Source organism: Halichoerus grypus, chromosome 15 (genome assembly GCF_964656455.1).
Source record: "Halichoerus grypus chromosome 15, mHalGry1.hap1.1, whole genome shotgun sequence".
NCBI classification, from domain to species: Eukaryota; Metazoa; Chordata; class Mammalia; order Carnivora; family Phocidae; genus Halichoerus; species Halichoerus grypus.
Genome location: NC_135726.1, coordinates 48,317,722 through 48,331,884, shown reverse-complemented (window position 1 = coordinate 48,331,884; position 14,163 = coordinate 48,317,722). Strand labels below are relative to the sequence as shown.

Genomic DNA, 14,163 nt, shown 5'->3' with positions numbered 1-14,163 from the left:
TTGGAGATGGCATCTCCTCCTCCAGAAGCCAGCTCACCTGTGGGTGGCCTATGGGTGGAGGGTGGAGCCCGGTGGCTCAGGGACACTCGGGGTGGCTCCTGGCCCAGGGGTCTGGTGTTGTAGCGGAGGTCAGAGGCCGAGTAGTGGTAGCCAGGGCCAGCAGGGCAGATCTCCCGAAAACCCTCTGGGAACAAGAAAGGGAGGGAGAGAGGCAGAGAGAACGGGAAAGCAGGAAGAAGTGAGACAAGAGGAGTCTAGAATCTGGCCTTGACTGGGGGCAGGGCTTGGTTTTGGGTGTGGGTCAGGGGTTTGGGTTGGATGCTGGTTTTGGGTAGTACCCTGGCCAAAGAATGGAACATCTCAGAGGCTAAAGGTGGGACCAAGGGTGTTTTTCCTTACTTGGGATAGGGATAGGGACAAGGGTTGAGGATGGGATCTGGTTTAGTCTGTTGAAGGGTCTGGTTTTAGGCAGAAGCTAGACTGCCGGGGAAGTGTCTCAGGAAAGGGGGTGTCTGGGGTGGGGCCCAAGAAGGAGCCTAGGCTGAGGGCAGGGTCTCAGGAACTCCGGACTTGGTCAAAGCTTGGGGACAAGGTTGGACAAGCAGCATATCTAAAGGGCTAGGAGTAGTCAAGGCGGGTCGTGACTCAGGGGAAGAGTCTCAGGGGTGGGTGTGGCCAAAGGTGGGGTGGGGCCCGGCCGGAGTCCAGTCTGAGGATCTCAGGGGCTGGGGGGCGTGGCCAAGGCTAGGGCCCAATCCGGATGGAGGGCTTTGAGTCTCAGGGCCCGGGGGCGGGGCCTAGAGTGGGCACTGTGTGAGTCAAGCCTAGAGATAGGCCAGGCGGGAGGCGCTCACCTGAGCCGAACGGTGGGCAGAGCTGGCAGCCGCGACCCCAGGCTTTGCCCACGCGGCTACAGCAGCAGATCTGCTTGGTGATGTTGCGCAGAATGGGCAGCGAGCAGCCACCGTCGCGGAGCACGCGGAAGCAGGGCCCTTTGGCCTCTGAGATCACGTGCTGGGCTGCGTGTTGGGGAGAAAATTACTCAGGGCGGGCTTGGGAGTGTAGAGGAACTAGGGCATCTGGGAGACAAGAGAATGGTCCCCGGGAGGCTCTGGTGGGTGTAAAGGCCATTCAGAAGAGGTCTGAGAGGGTCTGAAGGAGAGGTGAGGGGTCTGGAGGTCTGAGAAAGGTTTGGTGCCGGAGGAGGGAATGAGGGAATCTGAGAAGGATCTCGGGGTCTGCAGAAGGTCTGGTGGTCGAGAGAGATGAAGGGATTCGGGGCCTGAGAAGAGCTGAAGAAAGTCTGAAGATCTGAAGGTATATAGACCTAAAGTTTTGAAGGGTTCTTAGAGGAGCTGAAGAAGGTCTAGGGAGTCTGAGGATGTGTAAGAGTCTGAGACGTTCTGAGGGGAGTCTAATAAGAGTGACCGCGGGGAGTCTGGGAGGATCTGGGGGAGTCTAAGGGAATTAAGGCCCAGGGATGCTCTGGAAAGGGTCTGAGGGCTGGGAGGACAGACGGCTGGGAGGACAGACGTGGGATCCAGCCTCAGCCCTCGCCGGGTGGCTTACAGATGCAGCTGCTGCGGGACGAGTCGTGCAGGAAGCCGTCGGGGCACACGCACGTGTACCCGCCGTGCGTGTTCGCACACTCCCCGTGCTGGCAGCGCCCACCGGTCGCGCACTCATCCACATCTGCGAGGAATGCAGTGGTCTCAGGGGCGTCAGGGATGAGCTACCTGCCAGCCCAGCTCATAGTGCCAAGCCCTTCCCACTCCTGCCCCCCATCTCCCTCGCTCACCTTGGCAGGACCCATTAACCCTTTCAAAGCCGGTTGGACACGGTCCATCTGGGGTGCCTACTCGGTCGGAAATCCCTATGGAGAGAAGAGAGGGGTGCGCCAGGGCGGGCGGAGCGAAAATAGGTGGGCGGGGACAAAAGAGGGATGGGCGGGATTAAAAGATGTTGGGCGTGGCTTGAGTGCAGGGTGAGCCTTAGGTAGGCGGTGGGACAAGAGGCGACGTGGGAGGTTCCAGAAATGCATGAACAGGGCCGTGGCATAAAGGTGGGGTGAGAACAGAGTAGCCAAAGTCAGAAAGTGGAGTGGGTGGTCCCAGAACGGTTTGGATAGATCTAGACTGGAAAGGATCCCCACAACCGGGTAGGTGTGTGGCTAGATTTTGTGAACACGGCTTGTCTATGGGCAGGGTAACCAGGAGCCACGGGGTTATCACCTCTCCCCAGCTCCGAGCACCTCAGGGACGTCCTGGGGCTTACCCAGGTGCTCCGAGCATGACTGACAGTCGTGAACGCCCCAGGCCAAGCCTGCCCCTCTGCAGCACACCTCCTGAGTCCGGAGCCCGGGCAGCGGGGACGCACACTGCGGAAAAGTGTCCGGTGAGCGCGCCCCCGCGTGGTGGCACGCTCCGGGCCCCTCCCCACCCGCCTCGTCTCACTTCGCCTCCGCGCAGCTCCCGAAAGCAGTAACCGAAGCCGGAGGCATCGGAATAGCTGTCCTCGCGCGGCGCGCTCTGTGCCAGCACGGTGTAGGGAGCCGCCGCCTCCGCCCGCGCCGCCGCCTCCGCCCGCGCCACTGCCTCGGCGTCCGCCTCCTCCCAAGAGCCGGACACACGCTCCACCTGGTGCACCACCACGGACGCCTCCTGCGGGTGCTCCACGTGCACGCTCACCATGGACGCCACGCCTGGAGGGAGGCACGGCGGGGCAAAGGGGTGTCTCCCCCGGTTCTTACGGACTGGGACTAGGAATGGGGGGAAGGGCGCGCTGGAGAAGGGTGCTCAGGACAAGGCAGGAAAGATGAGGGTCAGAGAAGCGGCGAGACAGTGGACAGATGGGTCAGAGGGGACCCCGGCCTCACTCTCCTCACCGTGCTCGTCGTCGCGGTGGTTGGCCAGTGGCATGGTGTACACCGAGCGGGTGAGGCCCGGCATGGCCGGGGCCGGTGGCCGGGCGCCTGAGGAATGCAGCTGGCAGAACTTGCCAGCGAAGTCCGGGGGACAGAGGCAGCGGTCAGGCTTCACGCACACACCGCCGTTGTGACAGATCAAGGGACATAGGACTGGGGGGAGAGAGAGGCTAGGTCAGACCCTAATGTGATACTCAAAGTATCACCTCGTTGTAAGTCGCTCCGCCTTGATCTGTCTTGTGTCACCCCCCCCAACCCTGGCCACCTGCACCGGCTGGGTCCAGTAGTACAGCCCTCTGCTATAGCTCCGCCCACTGGGTCAGCTCACTACGCCCTCCGGCTCTTCATTCACTCTCAGTTCACTCCGCCCTTCCTCTCCAGTCCCACTTTTAGAGGCGGAGTCCAGGCGTTCCAGCCCCACCCAGACAGCGCTGTCCCCGCCCATTGGCTCGGCCCCGACCACTCTCGCTCTTTCCTTAGCAGTTAGCCCCGCCCATCTGATCATCCGGCTGGGTCTTCAGCTACGCACACCCGGCGCTGGTCTCTTCCATTGACTAAATCGACGTTTTGGCCACCCCGCCTGGCACCACTCCGCTCTCCCAACTCTGTCTCTTTACCATGCTAGGCACACGCACATCCCGTCTGGCCGGGTCCACGACACTCAAGTTCCGCCCACTGGTTGTGCGTCCCCTGCTAAGCTACTCGCCCACATGACCTGCTATCCGCCGGATTCTAAACCTCTCCTGTCAAGGTGTTTAACCCGCTGCCTTTAGCCCCGCCCACCTTCCTTTCCTCCCGCCGATTTCCCCCGGCTCACTGGCTCACGCTCCTCCCGCCCCACCTCCTTGGCTATCTGGGCGTCCTAGCCCCACCCACCGCGCTTTGTCTCCGCCCACGTCTGCTCCGGCAGCAGAGTTCTAGCTCTGCCTTCCCGCCTCCTGTAGCCCCGGGGCGGGGCCGCGACGGGGACGCGCCTCCTCTCCCCTCTGCGCGCCCTCGCTGGGCCCCTGGCCACCTCTGGGCGGGGCACTGCCAGCTGTGCGGCGGGGTAAACAAAGAGAGGGGTGCGGCGGGGGTAGGGCGGCGGCTCCGCATTCCGGACCCTTGGGGAGCCCCGAGCCCTCTGAGCCAAAGAAGGCCGGACGTATCCTGCGAGGGCACCCCCTCCCTTTCTCCCCCGGGGCTGCAGAGAACAGCTGGAGACAGCTGTGCGGAGGGAGGAAGGGGGCAGGCGGCTGGGGCTGGGGCCGTCCAGGAAGGCGTGTGTGGGATTCTGAGCCACACACTGGAGAGAAGGAAAACATAGAGGGAGCCCCTTCTATTGAGAAGGGTAAAGAGACTGGACTCCTGGAAAGAGATCAGATAGAGTGCAGTACTCTGGGATTCAAAGATGGCTCAAGGTTTCTAGAATGGAAAGAGAGCCTAGCTCAGAGGAAACCAAAGCTCCCTTTCATTAGAAATCTGTTAAATTCTTTTGGGGAGAGTTACCTAGAAAACAGGACTCTAGTGCCTTCTAGGGGACAGCTAAGTTGAGGGTACTGAGAATAGGGTTTACACGGAGAAATGGGATTCCCTGGGAGTCCCCAGCACACAAGAGCCTCAATTGTCTGGGAAGATTCTAAGATACTGTGGATCCTCCATCCCCTCCCAGTTAAGGGATTAGGTGCCCAAGTCTTTGGATTAATGGCTGCGTAGGGGGAGCACAGTGTCTGGAGAGTCTTCTTGTGAGAATCAGCTGATCAAGACCAGCTCTGGGGTTCTCTGAAGATAGATGGATCAGAAGTTCCTGGGGAGGGGGTCAGCTGGAAAAGCAGGGCTTGGAAAGATAGGAATCAGGAATCTGATGGCACTCAATTGGAAATACAAGAGAATGGTAGTCTTTTGTGGAAAGAGAATTCAGCTAGGGAGTGGAGTTATCACTGTATAGGGTTTGTAATCTGGGGTTTCTCCGGGAAGTAGGGAGGAGTAGTTGAGGGACAATACTACAGAGTTCTCTGGTGAGGGGCACAGTTTGGGGGGATTACATCAGAAGAATGGGAGGGAACTTTACTGGAGGGGCCGGTCTGTGGAGTCTGTTGATAGGGGTGGGGAGGAGGCTTAGGGTCTGAAGGCTGAGATTCTGGGCTCCCCTACTTAAGGGAGTCAGGCCAGGACTCCAGGGTGCCCTAATAAGGGTCCTTAATTGAGTAGCAGGAGAGACTTAACTAGGAATCACGATTCCAAAATAGGAAGGGTCTCTCTGGTGGTCACGGTAATCCAGCTAGGTCTCAGGGCATTTCCCAGCCTCCTTGGGAATTCCTCTGCCTTTTCTCGGTCTGAATGCCGGCCCCCCACCCAGCTCCCTTGGGGCTCCCACACCCTGGACGGGTCGATACATGGGCACGGCCAACTTCACGTCCCACGCCTCTGAAGGAATAAGGAGCTGAGGACATCGGGGTCCTGCCAGGGTCAGCCCCCCCTTCACATGCCCCTCCTGTGCCTCCAGGGGCTTGGCACCCGCCTGGGCACGGCGCCTGGCACGGGCGCGTTGGGGCTGGGCCGGGAGGAGTGTAGGAAGGAGGGAGGGAGGGGAGGAGGGAGGGAGTGGCAGCGGGCGGGGGCTCAGGCGGGAGATGAGCTCACGCCGGCCAGGGCTGGATTGGCTGGGGGCCAGGCTGGGCGAGTTCTCAGAGCCAGGGGCCCCCACTCCCCACTCCAGAGGGCCTCTGGGGTTGGGGGCAGGTAGGCCCCGACCCCGAGAGCCCGCCCATCCCTGCACCCTGGGGCCAACAGGTGGCCCGCCCTCCCCACCTCACCTGAGCCCGCGGGGGGGGGACTCCCTACTGTAGGGGTGCCTGATGCACACCCTCCTGTCCCCTCTGTCCCCCAGGGGGCGCCCCTTCCCCTAGGCCTCCTATCTGGATTTCTCTCCCACGTGCGACCTTTGCAACTCAGGGGCCCTGCAGAGACCCTCCTTCTAGGGACCCTTTCCCTCTCAGCTCTTGGGATCAACTTTCCTCACCCCAATCCCCCTCTTCCAGGCACTCCCATCCTGGACTTTCCTAATCCCTCCCACCCAAGACACAGAAACTGGGACACCCCTGGGGGCCCCGAAACTCTCGCTTGGTCTCCAGGGACTCCTTACAGTCTCAGAATTGGGGCCCCCTTCCCCCAAGCTCCAGGCCCCTCAGTCTGGTATCTCCCACTTTGACTCAGAGGCATGAAAGCCGGCCCCAATCCCCTCACGTGGGACGCCACAGGTCCCTGAAAACCCTCATTGCTTGCAAAATCGGGACCCTCAGGACTCAACCCCAAACGCCAGGAATTTTAAGTCCCCCTTCCTGAAATACCCCAGGGATTCCCCAGCACTCGTGCACACCGAATCTGGGCTCCCTCTCCCTGGGGGACTGTCTCTCCCATCCCCGGGGACCCTCCTCCCCCTGGGAACCCCTCCCTCGGGACCACCACCCCGCACTCACAGGCGCGGAAGCCGGGTCCCCCCGGGGCCGCCCCGCCGGGCGCGCCGCTGTCCACGCTGGTGGCGTTGCGGGGCGCGCAGGTCGGGGTACAGCGGGAGCCGGTGGGCCCATGGACGCAGCGCAGGCCGCACACGGCCGGGGTGAAGCGCACGCGGAGGCGCTCTCGGGGCTGGCCCAGCACAGGCTGCGGCCCGAGCAGCGCCAGCAGCACCAATAGCGACACCCGCGCGCCGCCCGCCATGGCTGCAGCGCCGCGCTCCGCCGCGCCGCCGCCCCAGCCCGCCCGAGGGGCCCGGCCGCGCCCGCCCGCCTGCGGGGGAGGGCGGCCGCGCCCCCGCTCAGGCCCCCCCTCCCCACCACTCCCTCCCCGGCGGCCGCGCGGGGGCGCGTGGGGCTGGGCGCGCAGCCAGAGGCGCGCAGGCTGGGCGCTAGACTCGCAGGGGGGAGGGGGGCGCCCCGTCTGCCCCCGCCTCGCACCAACAAGTGAATGGGGCCCGCAGGGGAGCGGCGGGGAAGGGAACAGGTGGGGGCGGGCCGGTTTCCCCCCAGACAGGGCTGAATCCATAAAGAGGAAAGAGCAGTGGGGGCCACATTTGGGGAGGCCGGTAAAGGCCGATTCTCCGCCCTAGACACAGAGAAAGAGGCTTCATCGGGATATGGGGCTGTCGTGGCACATCTGGGCAGCCAGGTGGCACATCTGGGGGAGAGAAGAAGGGTCGGTGCACCTGGGCACATGAAGGAATTTGGGGTCTGGATTGTGGGCAGGACGGTGGGGGGGGCACATTTGAGGATAAGGTCACATCTGGCCAGGACCCCCCACACCTGGTAGAAGTCGGAATGGATAAGAGCGTACGGTGGATTGAGGCTGTGGGCGGGGGTCCTAACATCTGGCCGGATGCCCACATCTGGAAGACTTTAGGGAGAAGGGGACACATCCGGGCTGAAGGCCACAGCAGGAGGGGGACTTTAGAGGGTGGTTGAGACTAGGGGGTGTGCTAGCCCAGGGGCAGAGAGCTGGAGTGGGAGGAGGGCAGGGGGAGGGTCGGGGAAGCAGGGGGAGGCCTTTGGCTCCCAGCCGCCCCGCAATTTTGGGCATTCGGTGACCGGGCAGGCGCCAACCCGCGCAATCGCTTTTGTTGTCTGGGCTAGTTCGGCTGCACTCTCTGCCGGGACAGCGCCCCCCTCTTCGGCCGCAGGGAGCCCGGACGCCTGGCTTCCCGGCCCCACCCCCGCGGGTCAGCGCCTCTGGCCAGCGTCTGGTCCTGTCCCGGGCTCACCTCGAGCGGCCGGACGCCAGGGTCCCTAGAGAGTCCGTGTCCTGGGGGGCTGGGGGGCTGAGCTACAATGGGGGGCAGCTAGGCGGCGGCTGGACCGTGGGAACCAGACGGCTTTATCTGGCCCGGAACCCACCCCCCTGCCCCCCGGCAGAGGAAGGGCGGATGTTCTTACCCAGGGTCTGGCCAGCAGGGGCGCGCTGTGGGGGCCTCCTTCTCAACAGTGCCCGGCCACCCGGCCCGCGGGGCCGCCTTCGTCTCAGCAGAGCTCGGGCCTCCTGCAGCCTGGGTAGGAGAGGGCAGAGGAGACAAACGAGGTTAGACGGACACCCCCTCCTTCCCCACACCCCCTCCCCCGCAGCTGGAAGGGGCCTTCCGTGCCAGGAGATCTCCCAGTAGCAGCTCTCCCCAACCCTCCCCCCCCCCCACCTCCAATCCCTTTCCAGGGACCAGACCTTGAGCGTTCTTCACAGGCTTGGGGAGAAACAGAGACAAACGTTGGGGGAGAAACAGAGATGAGGAAGGGAGAGAAAGAGAGGAGAGAAGACAGAGGCAGAAAGAGACAGAGAGTCAGAGAGACACAGAGAACAAGAGACAGGCAATGATGGGAGAAACAGAAAGAGACAGAAATGGAAAAGAACACATACAGACTGAGGGCATGGAGACAAGGCCAGAGAAATGGAGACTGAAAGATGCAGAGAATGGGGCAGGCACGAAAAGGAGAAATAGAAACAGCGATACAAGTTGAGAGAGAGAGAAGAAGGGAGAGGAGACGCAGGGAGCAGAGAGAAAGGTGTGCGGGGAATGGTGGCGGAGCTGGGAGCTCCTGTGCCTCTGGTAGGGGAGGGATCTGCACACTCACGTCAGTGGCTGCCAGTTGAGGGACACCTGTCTCTTCCTCACGCTGGGACTGGGGCTCGGCAGCACCAGGGGCACTGGGGTCAGGCACTGCTGAGGGCCTGCACACTTTTCCGGCGGGCAGCTCTGGACCCTGCAGGAGGCTTCGGAGACAGCCAGGGACTAAGTGGAGAAGGAAGGGACCGAGTCTTTCTTTCCACCAAGTGCATCCGGCATTCCAGCTGGGATGAAGGGCGGGGAAGGGAGCCCCGACCCCTCTGCTCTTACCCCCTTTCACTTCCTACCCATACCCCACCTAGAAGAACCCACCTCTGAGGCAGCGACTTCTCCTGGGCGATCGGCCTGGGCAGCACCGACAAGCAGCAAGACTATAAACAGGGGTGGAAGTCACTCAGGCCCCTAGTCCTCTAAAACTCCCAAAGGAGGGCAGTGGGGGATAGGGGAGGGAAAGCCAAGAGAAGGCTTGAGAGCACTCGAAATAGATGTTCGATCAATCTGAGGCACTATGCTGGATGCCTCAGTTTCCCCATCTGAACTGTGGGAGGCAAATTGGCATAGACTCTCCCAGGATGAAGGTCACAGCAAACCTACTTTTAATTATTTTCTGAAGTGTTTAGTGGTAAAGTCTTATTGGTAAGGACATTTTAGAGTCTTTTTTTAAACGGTTTTTTAAAAAGACGCAAAGAGGATTTCTAAGCGCATTTCCAAGCCCCCGACTGTCTGGGAATCTAGAACCCCGCCCTCCCCGCACATCCCTGTCCTTGACTCAGTCGTCATCCTTAGAATGGCCGGCAGGTGGCGCCACGTCCACAGGCCTCAGCGGCCGGGGAAGGAGGTCCTCTTTTGACTGTGGGTCCAGCAGGGTGCTGAGGTGGAGGGGGACGCCGAAGGAGCCACAGCCCAGAACTGGGAATCCCAAGGCCTGAGTTCTAGCCCGTTCCTGCCCTTCCACGCTCTGTGTCCCGGAGCCAGCATCTCCTGGTCTTTGGGCCTCAGTTTCCCGCCTGACCAGGAGGAAGGAGTCGTTCTTCGAGAAATCTCTGCGCCCAGAGGGTCTCAGATTCTGGATAGCGGAGTCCTCAGCTCCAGCGCAAGTGCGTCGCAACCAGGGGGCCCCCCAGACAAATCCATTAGCCCCAGGCTAAGGGGGACGAGGGACGAGGACGCGCGCCCAGGCCCCGAGAGAAGGGCCGTGGGGAGATGCTGTGAAGGGGACGTCGGGCGCATGGACTCTTTCCAGACGGGTGGGGCCCAGAGAGGGAGGATACCGCCCAGATGGGAGCCTCTGGGACCCCCGATCTTGCCGTTATCCCTCCCGCCTTTTCTCCGGGTTAACCCCTTCCCGGCCCCGCCCCCGGCGCGGCTCGGGTTACTAAACGCATTCGCAGAGACCGAGGCGGGAGCGGAGCCCGGGGCCTTTGTAACGGAGCGCTGGGCCGCAGGGCGGGGGGTGGGGGTGCTGGGCAGACTGCTTTCTTCGATCTCGTCACCCGTAGACAGGAAGGGGGGCTATAACCCCCAAATCTATAGGAAATTTTGGATCTCTTGCCGCGAAATCACTGGTCCCTCATTCAAGCCCGGGATCCTCTAATTCTAGGAAACTAGAGCATCCCCAACCTTCGTGAAATCTGAGGAACCCCCTCCGCACAAACCCCCCTGCAAGCCCCTCCGCCATCAAGCCCGAAGTCCACGTCTTCCTAAGTCATTAAGAAAATCCAAGGGTCCCTTTTAATTCATCCAGGCGTTCCCAAACCCGAGAAAACCAGGACATCTCAACCCCACCATAGAATCCCTTCATAACCTCCGATACTCCTCTTCCTTAAGCACCCAAGAAGCTTGGGGAACCTCATCCCAGCTGGAGCGCCCCACCCATCTATCATCGTAGGAAAACTCAAAGCCCCATCCCCATATAAGCTGCGACCCTTCTCCGAAAAAAACCCTAGAATTCCCTGGGGCCATACTGTCCATCTACCACACCAGCGGCGAATCCCTCGCCTCCAAATTTCAGTACTCCCCGCTTCTAAGCCCTGCAAAATAGAGGGTCCTAATAAATCCAAGGGTCTGGCTCTTTCATCCCTACTCCGAAGCACTGGGTTCGTTAGTCCCCTAAATCCGCAAGTTCTGGTGCTTCCGGACCCACCAGGCTTATTGGGTGGAGGGGGCACAAGGAAGAAGGGGTCGCAGTGGGGCTTACCCGGCCGGGCGGCCCGGGGTCCCCGCAACCTCGACGGCCTCGCTGGGGCTGGGGCTGGGGCTGGCAGCGGAGGCGGCGGCTGCTAAGAGCGGCAGCAGCAGCACCAGCAGAAGGGGGCGGCGGCCGCTGGGGCCAGGCCGCCGCATCGTGTCCGGCGTGGAGTCCCGCTCCAGGCGGGCCGTCTGTCCAGCGGGTCCGGCTCGGCGCGGCCCCGCCCCCCGCCCCCGCCCGAGGCCGACTCATTTTCTCCACAGTCCTAGCCGCGGCTGCTAACTTCCCGCCAATCAGAGCCCGATGCCGCCAGGGGGCGCTACCTTCTTGGCCAATCGGAAGGCGGCAGGGGAGGGGCTAGAGGGACAGGTGCCGGGCGGGGGGCGCTGGGGCCTGAAGTTCTCAGGGCTGGAGGGGAAATCGGGAGTCCGGTACCGACTCGGGAAGGAGAAGCTGAAGAGTGGAGACGCTGGGACCCCTCCCACGGCTGGGAGGGATGCGTAGGCAGTGGTCAGGGTCCCCTAAACTAGACCGTCACGCACAGGCCTCATCACCTCGTTCACAGTTGTGGTAGAAATTTGATCAGAATTTGCTCCCTGACTGGTGTAAACGCTGGAAGCCCCCAGAATTGTCCACTTCTCATGCGAGAGACTCAGGATTCGGGTGGGGGGGGGAGGAGTGCTAATCCTACAGTAGGCCCCAGGTTTGGCCCCTCTGAGGCCCCAGGCCCACTCTGTACCTTCCCAAAGGATTTCCTCTTCTCAAGGCCCTGTGCTTCACGGGTTCCAGGTCCAACAAGCAAAAGCTTATTCCTCAGAAGGCTGTAGCCTCTGGCCCTCAGAGGACACAGGCTCGGCCCCTGACCCACAGACTTTGCTCGGAGAGAGCTGTTCTCCTTACACCCCTCTCCACCGCTGCCCCTAGAGGTTACCAGACCCCCCTTCCCTAACCTGAATATTTAAAGATTCCCAACATGGGGCGCCTGGGTGGCTCAGTTGGTTAGGCGACTGCCTTCGGCTCAGGTCATGATCCTGGAGTCCGGGGATCGAGTCCCACATCGGGCTCCCTGCTCGGCGGGGAGTCTGCTTCTCCCTCTGACCCTCTCATGCTCTCTCTGTCTCATTCTCTCTCTCAAATAAATAAATAAAATCTTTAAAAAAAAAAAAAAGTTAAAGATTCCCAACAGCACCCCTCCCAACTGATAGAGTTGCACACTCTCTCTTTAGAGAATTCTAGTCCCCTCCCTTCCTTGAGTCCTCCACCGTCGGTCCGGGAGCCCCAAGCCACAGGGGGCCTTAGGCCCCACCTGCACTCTCTTTAGGGAGTTCCAGGCTCCAAGCCTTGCTTACAGCCTCCCAATGCAGTAGGTCTCAAGCTCAGCTCCTGCCCTTCATTATAAATTCAAGGCCCCACCCTTTTCCTCGCCATTACACATCCCACTTCTCTTCTCCTAAGGTCACCGCCCCCTGAGCCTCAGATCTGGCTCCCCACTTGGCCCCTTCTCCTCTGAGTTTCAGGTCACTGCCCTTCCCACGGTGAATTCGGGCGCAGCCCCATACTTAGCATCCCAAGCCCCACCCCTTTCATGTTTGCCCCGCCCCCCGGGTTCCAGGCCCCATCCCTCCACGCAGTTTGAGTCTTAAGATTTCCAGTTCTGGATCCTTAGCTCCGCCCCCAGTGCATCACAGGCTCCACCCCCACAGGATACTAGGCCGCGGGCCCTGACCATATAGGGCCCACCCTAGGCTAAGAATATCAACCGATCCAGCTGACTCGTCCTCACCCCCCACTCCTGCTCCTTCTTCCAGTGGAGGGTGTGGAGGATGGACAGGCGACCCCGTCACCTTCCCCCCGCCCGCCCCGTTACAGCGAGGCACCCTGGTAACTCACACAGCCACACGCACACTGTTACTACCACCTACAGCAATCCACGCCTCCATCCCACACTGACACCCAGAATCTGGGCCCACCCGCCATCCAGGGACACGCAGCCCCTTAGAGCAGTAACGATGACACTCAGGCCCCACTCGTGGGCATTCGTGGGCAGTCCTAGCATGATGATGGAGTCCCTGACTGCCCACTGAATGTGCTCTGGGTCCCTGTTTTTGTGAAGCCCCCGCAATCTGGTTAAGATGGCCCTGCAGGACAGCGTGTGCTGACAACCCCCACCCCCACCCCCGTTGCCCTCCTCCTCACCTCCTACCCTGTGGCTGGAGCATTTGCTGGGGGCGCTGCCGAAATTTCTCCCTTCTGCCTGGGATCCGGGGCATCTTCAATGCTCGTTGCTAGGCAACAGCCTCTGGCTCACCACTACAACTTCCGGGGATGGTGTTGCCTTCCCATCCCCCCCGACTTTGGAGTCCCCCGCTCCCAATCCCTCCCCGTCAGTGCCAGTATCTCCCAGGGTCGTTTCTATGTCATCCCTTGGACCCTGATCTGCTCTCAACCCTTCAGAACCCCTCAGAGTGCTAGAGCCGTGGCATTCTGGAAGCTTCCTCCCATCATGTGCTCACACGCAGGGTTTTATCCCATTTATTAACAGACAAATCTCTTTAGTATTTCAGATTTTCTGATTCTCTCTCTCAGTTCTAGAGTCACCAGCATTCCAGAAACACAAGTGTTCTGGATTCCCTGGCAAGGAAAAACTATCTCAATATTCTAGATCTGGGAGCATTATAAAACATCCCACATTCTAGATTTCCGGGCATCCCAACCCCCTCCTATGTTCTAGACTTCCTAACATTCAAACACCCCCCAGGGTTCTGAATGTCCCGGCATGTAAAAACATTTCCAGAGTTTGAGATTCACAGGTATTCCAGAACACTCATGTTTTAGAATCACTCATCTCCCAATCATATTCTAGATTCTCTGACAATCCAGAACCCCCTGCCATTATGGGTTTCTTGGAATGCAAACAAACGCTCTAGTGATCTAGAAGAGCTGACATTCCGGAATGCCCCTATGCTCTAGATTTTCTAGTACTCCAGATTTGCTTTCTGTGTCCTATAATTAGCATTCCAGAAACTCTGGCATACAAAATATTCCTACGAATGTAGATTCATATGTATTCTAGAACACTCCCCTGTTCTAGAATCATTGACTTCCAGGTCCTTTTGTCACAAAACCTCTAGTCTGCATTCTCTGAAATGCAGGGGAGAACCCTAATACTGTTTATCCACTAGCATTCTAGAATATTCCTGCATTCTAGATTCCCTCTCCACTATGTTACAGAAACCCCTCTCCACTATGTTACAGAAACTCTGGCATTCCAGAAACTCTGGGATTCTCAAATTAGCATATTCTAAAATCCCTTGTCCCGAGTCTGGCCCCCTCTCCTCTTCATCGGCCCAAGGAAAAGAGGCAGAAAACTCCTGAGAAGTTGCCATAGGAATAGGTATTATTTGGGAAAAAACCTCAAGGATATTAGGCTGGAGTGCGCAGAACCTGTCCCACATAACCTCTCTG

The 14,163-nt window shown here is 60.1% G+C and overlaps 1 protein-coding gene across 6 annotated transcripts in view; it reads right to left on the bottom strand.

The window, feature by feature from the left end:
* The window catches only part of LTBP4 (latent transforming growth factor beta binding protein 4), a 29,097-nt gene extending 16,108 nt beyond the window's left edge, over window positions 1–12,989 (bottom strand). Inside the window, exons 1-11 of one of the 6 annotated variants that reach the window (XM_078063633.1) lie at window positions 12,895–12,989; window positions 8,823–8,881; window positions 8,518–8,656; window positions 7,831–7,940; window positions 2,885–3,076; window positions 2,454–2,701; window positions 2,275–2,377; window positions 1,799–1,873; window positions 1,570–1,692; window positions 855–1,019; window positions 38–184 (exon numbers count right to left, since the gene is read on the bottom strand). In XM_078063633.1, the coding sequence (XP_077919759.1) occupies window positions 38–184; window positions 855–1,019; window positions 1,570–1,692; window positions 1,799–1,873; window positions 2,275–2,377; window positions 2,454–2,701; window positions 2,885–3,076; window positions 7,831–7,940; window positions 8,518–8,656; window positions 8,823–8,881; window positions 12,895–12,968 (1,435 nt within the window). In that variant the 5' untranslated portion in view covers window positions 12,969–12,989. Of the gene's footprint in view, window positions 1–37; window positions 185–854; window positions 1,020–1,569; window positions 1,693–1,798; window positions 1,874–2,274; window positions 2,378–2,453; window positions 2,702–2,884; window positions 3,077–6,381; window positions 6,658–7,830; window positions 7,941–8,517; window positions 8,676–8,822; window positions 8,882–10,707; window positions 10,854–12,894 lie in introns of those variants that run through there. The other 5 variants (XM_036094989.2, XM_036094988.2, XM_036094987.2 and 2 more) reach the window with 5 other exon arrangements.
* Window positions 12,990–14,163: the final 1,174 nt, after the last annotated feature.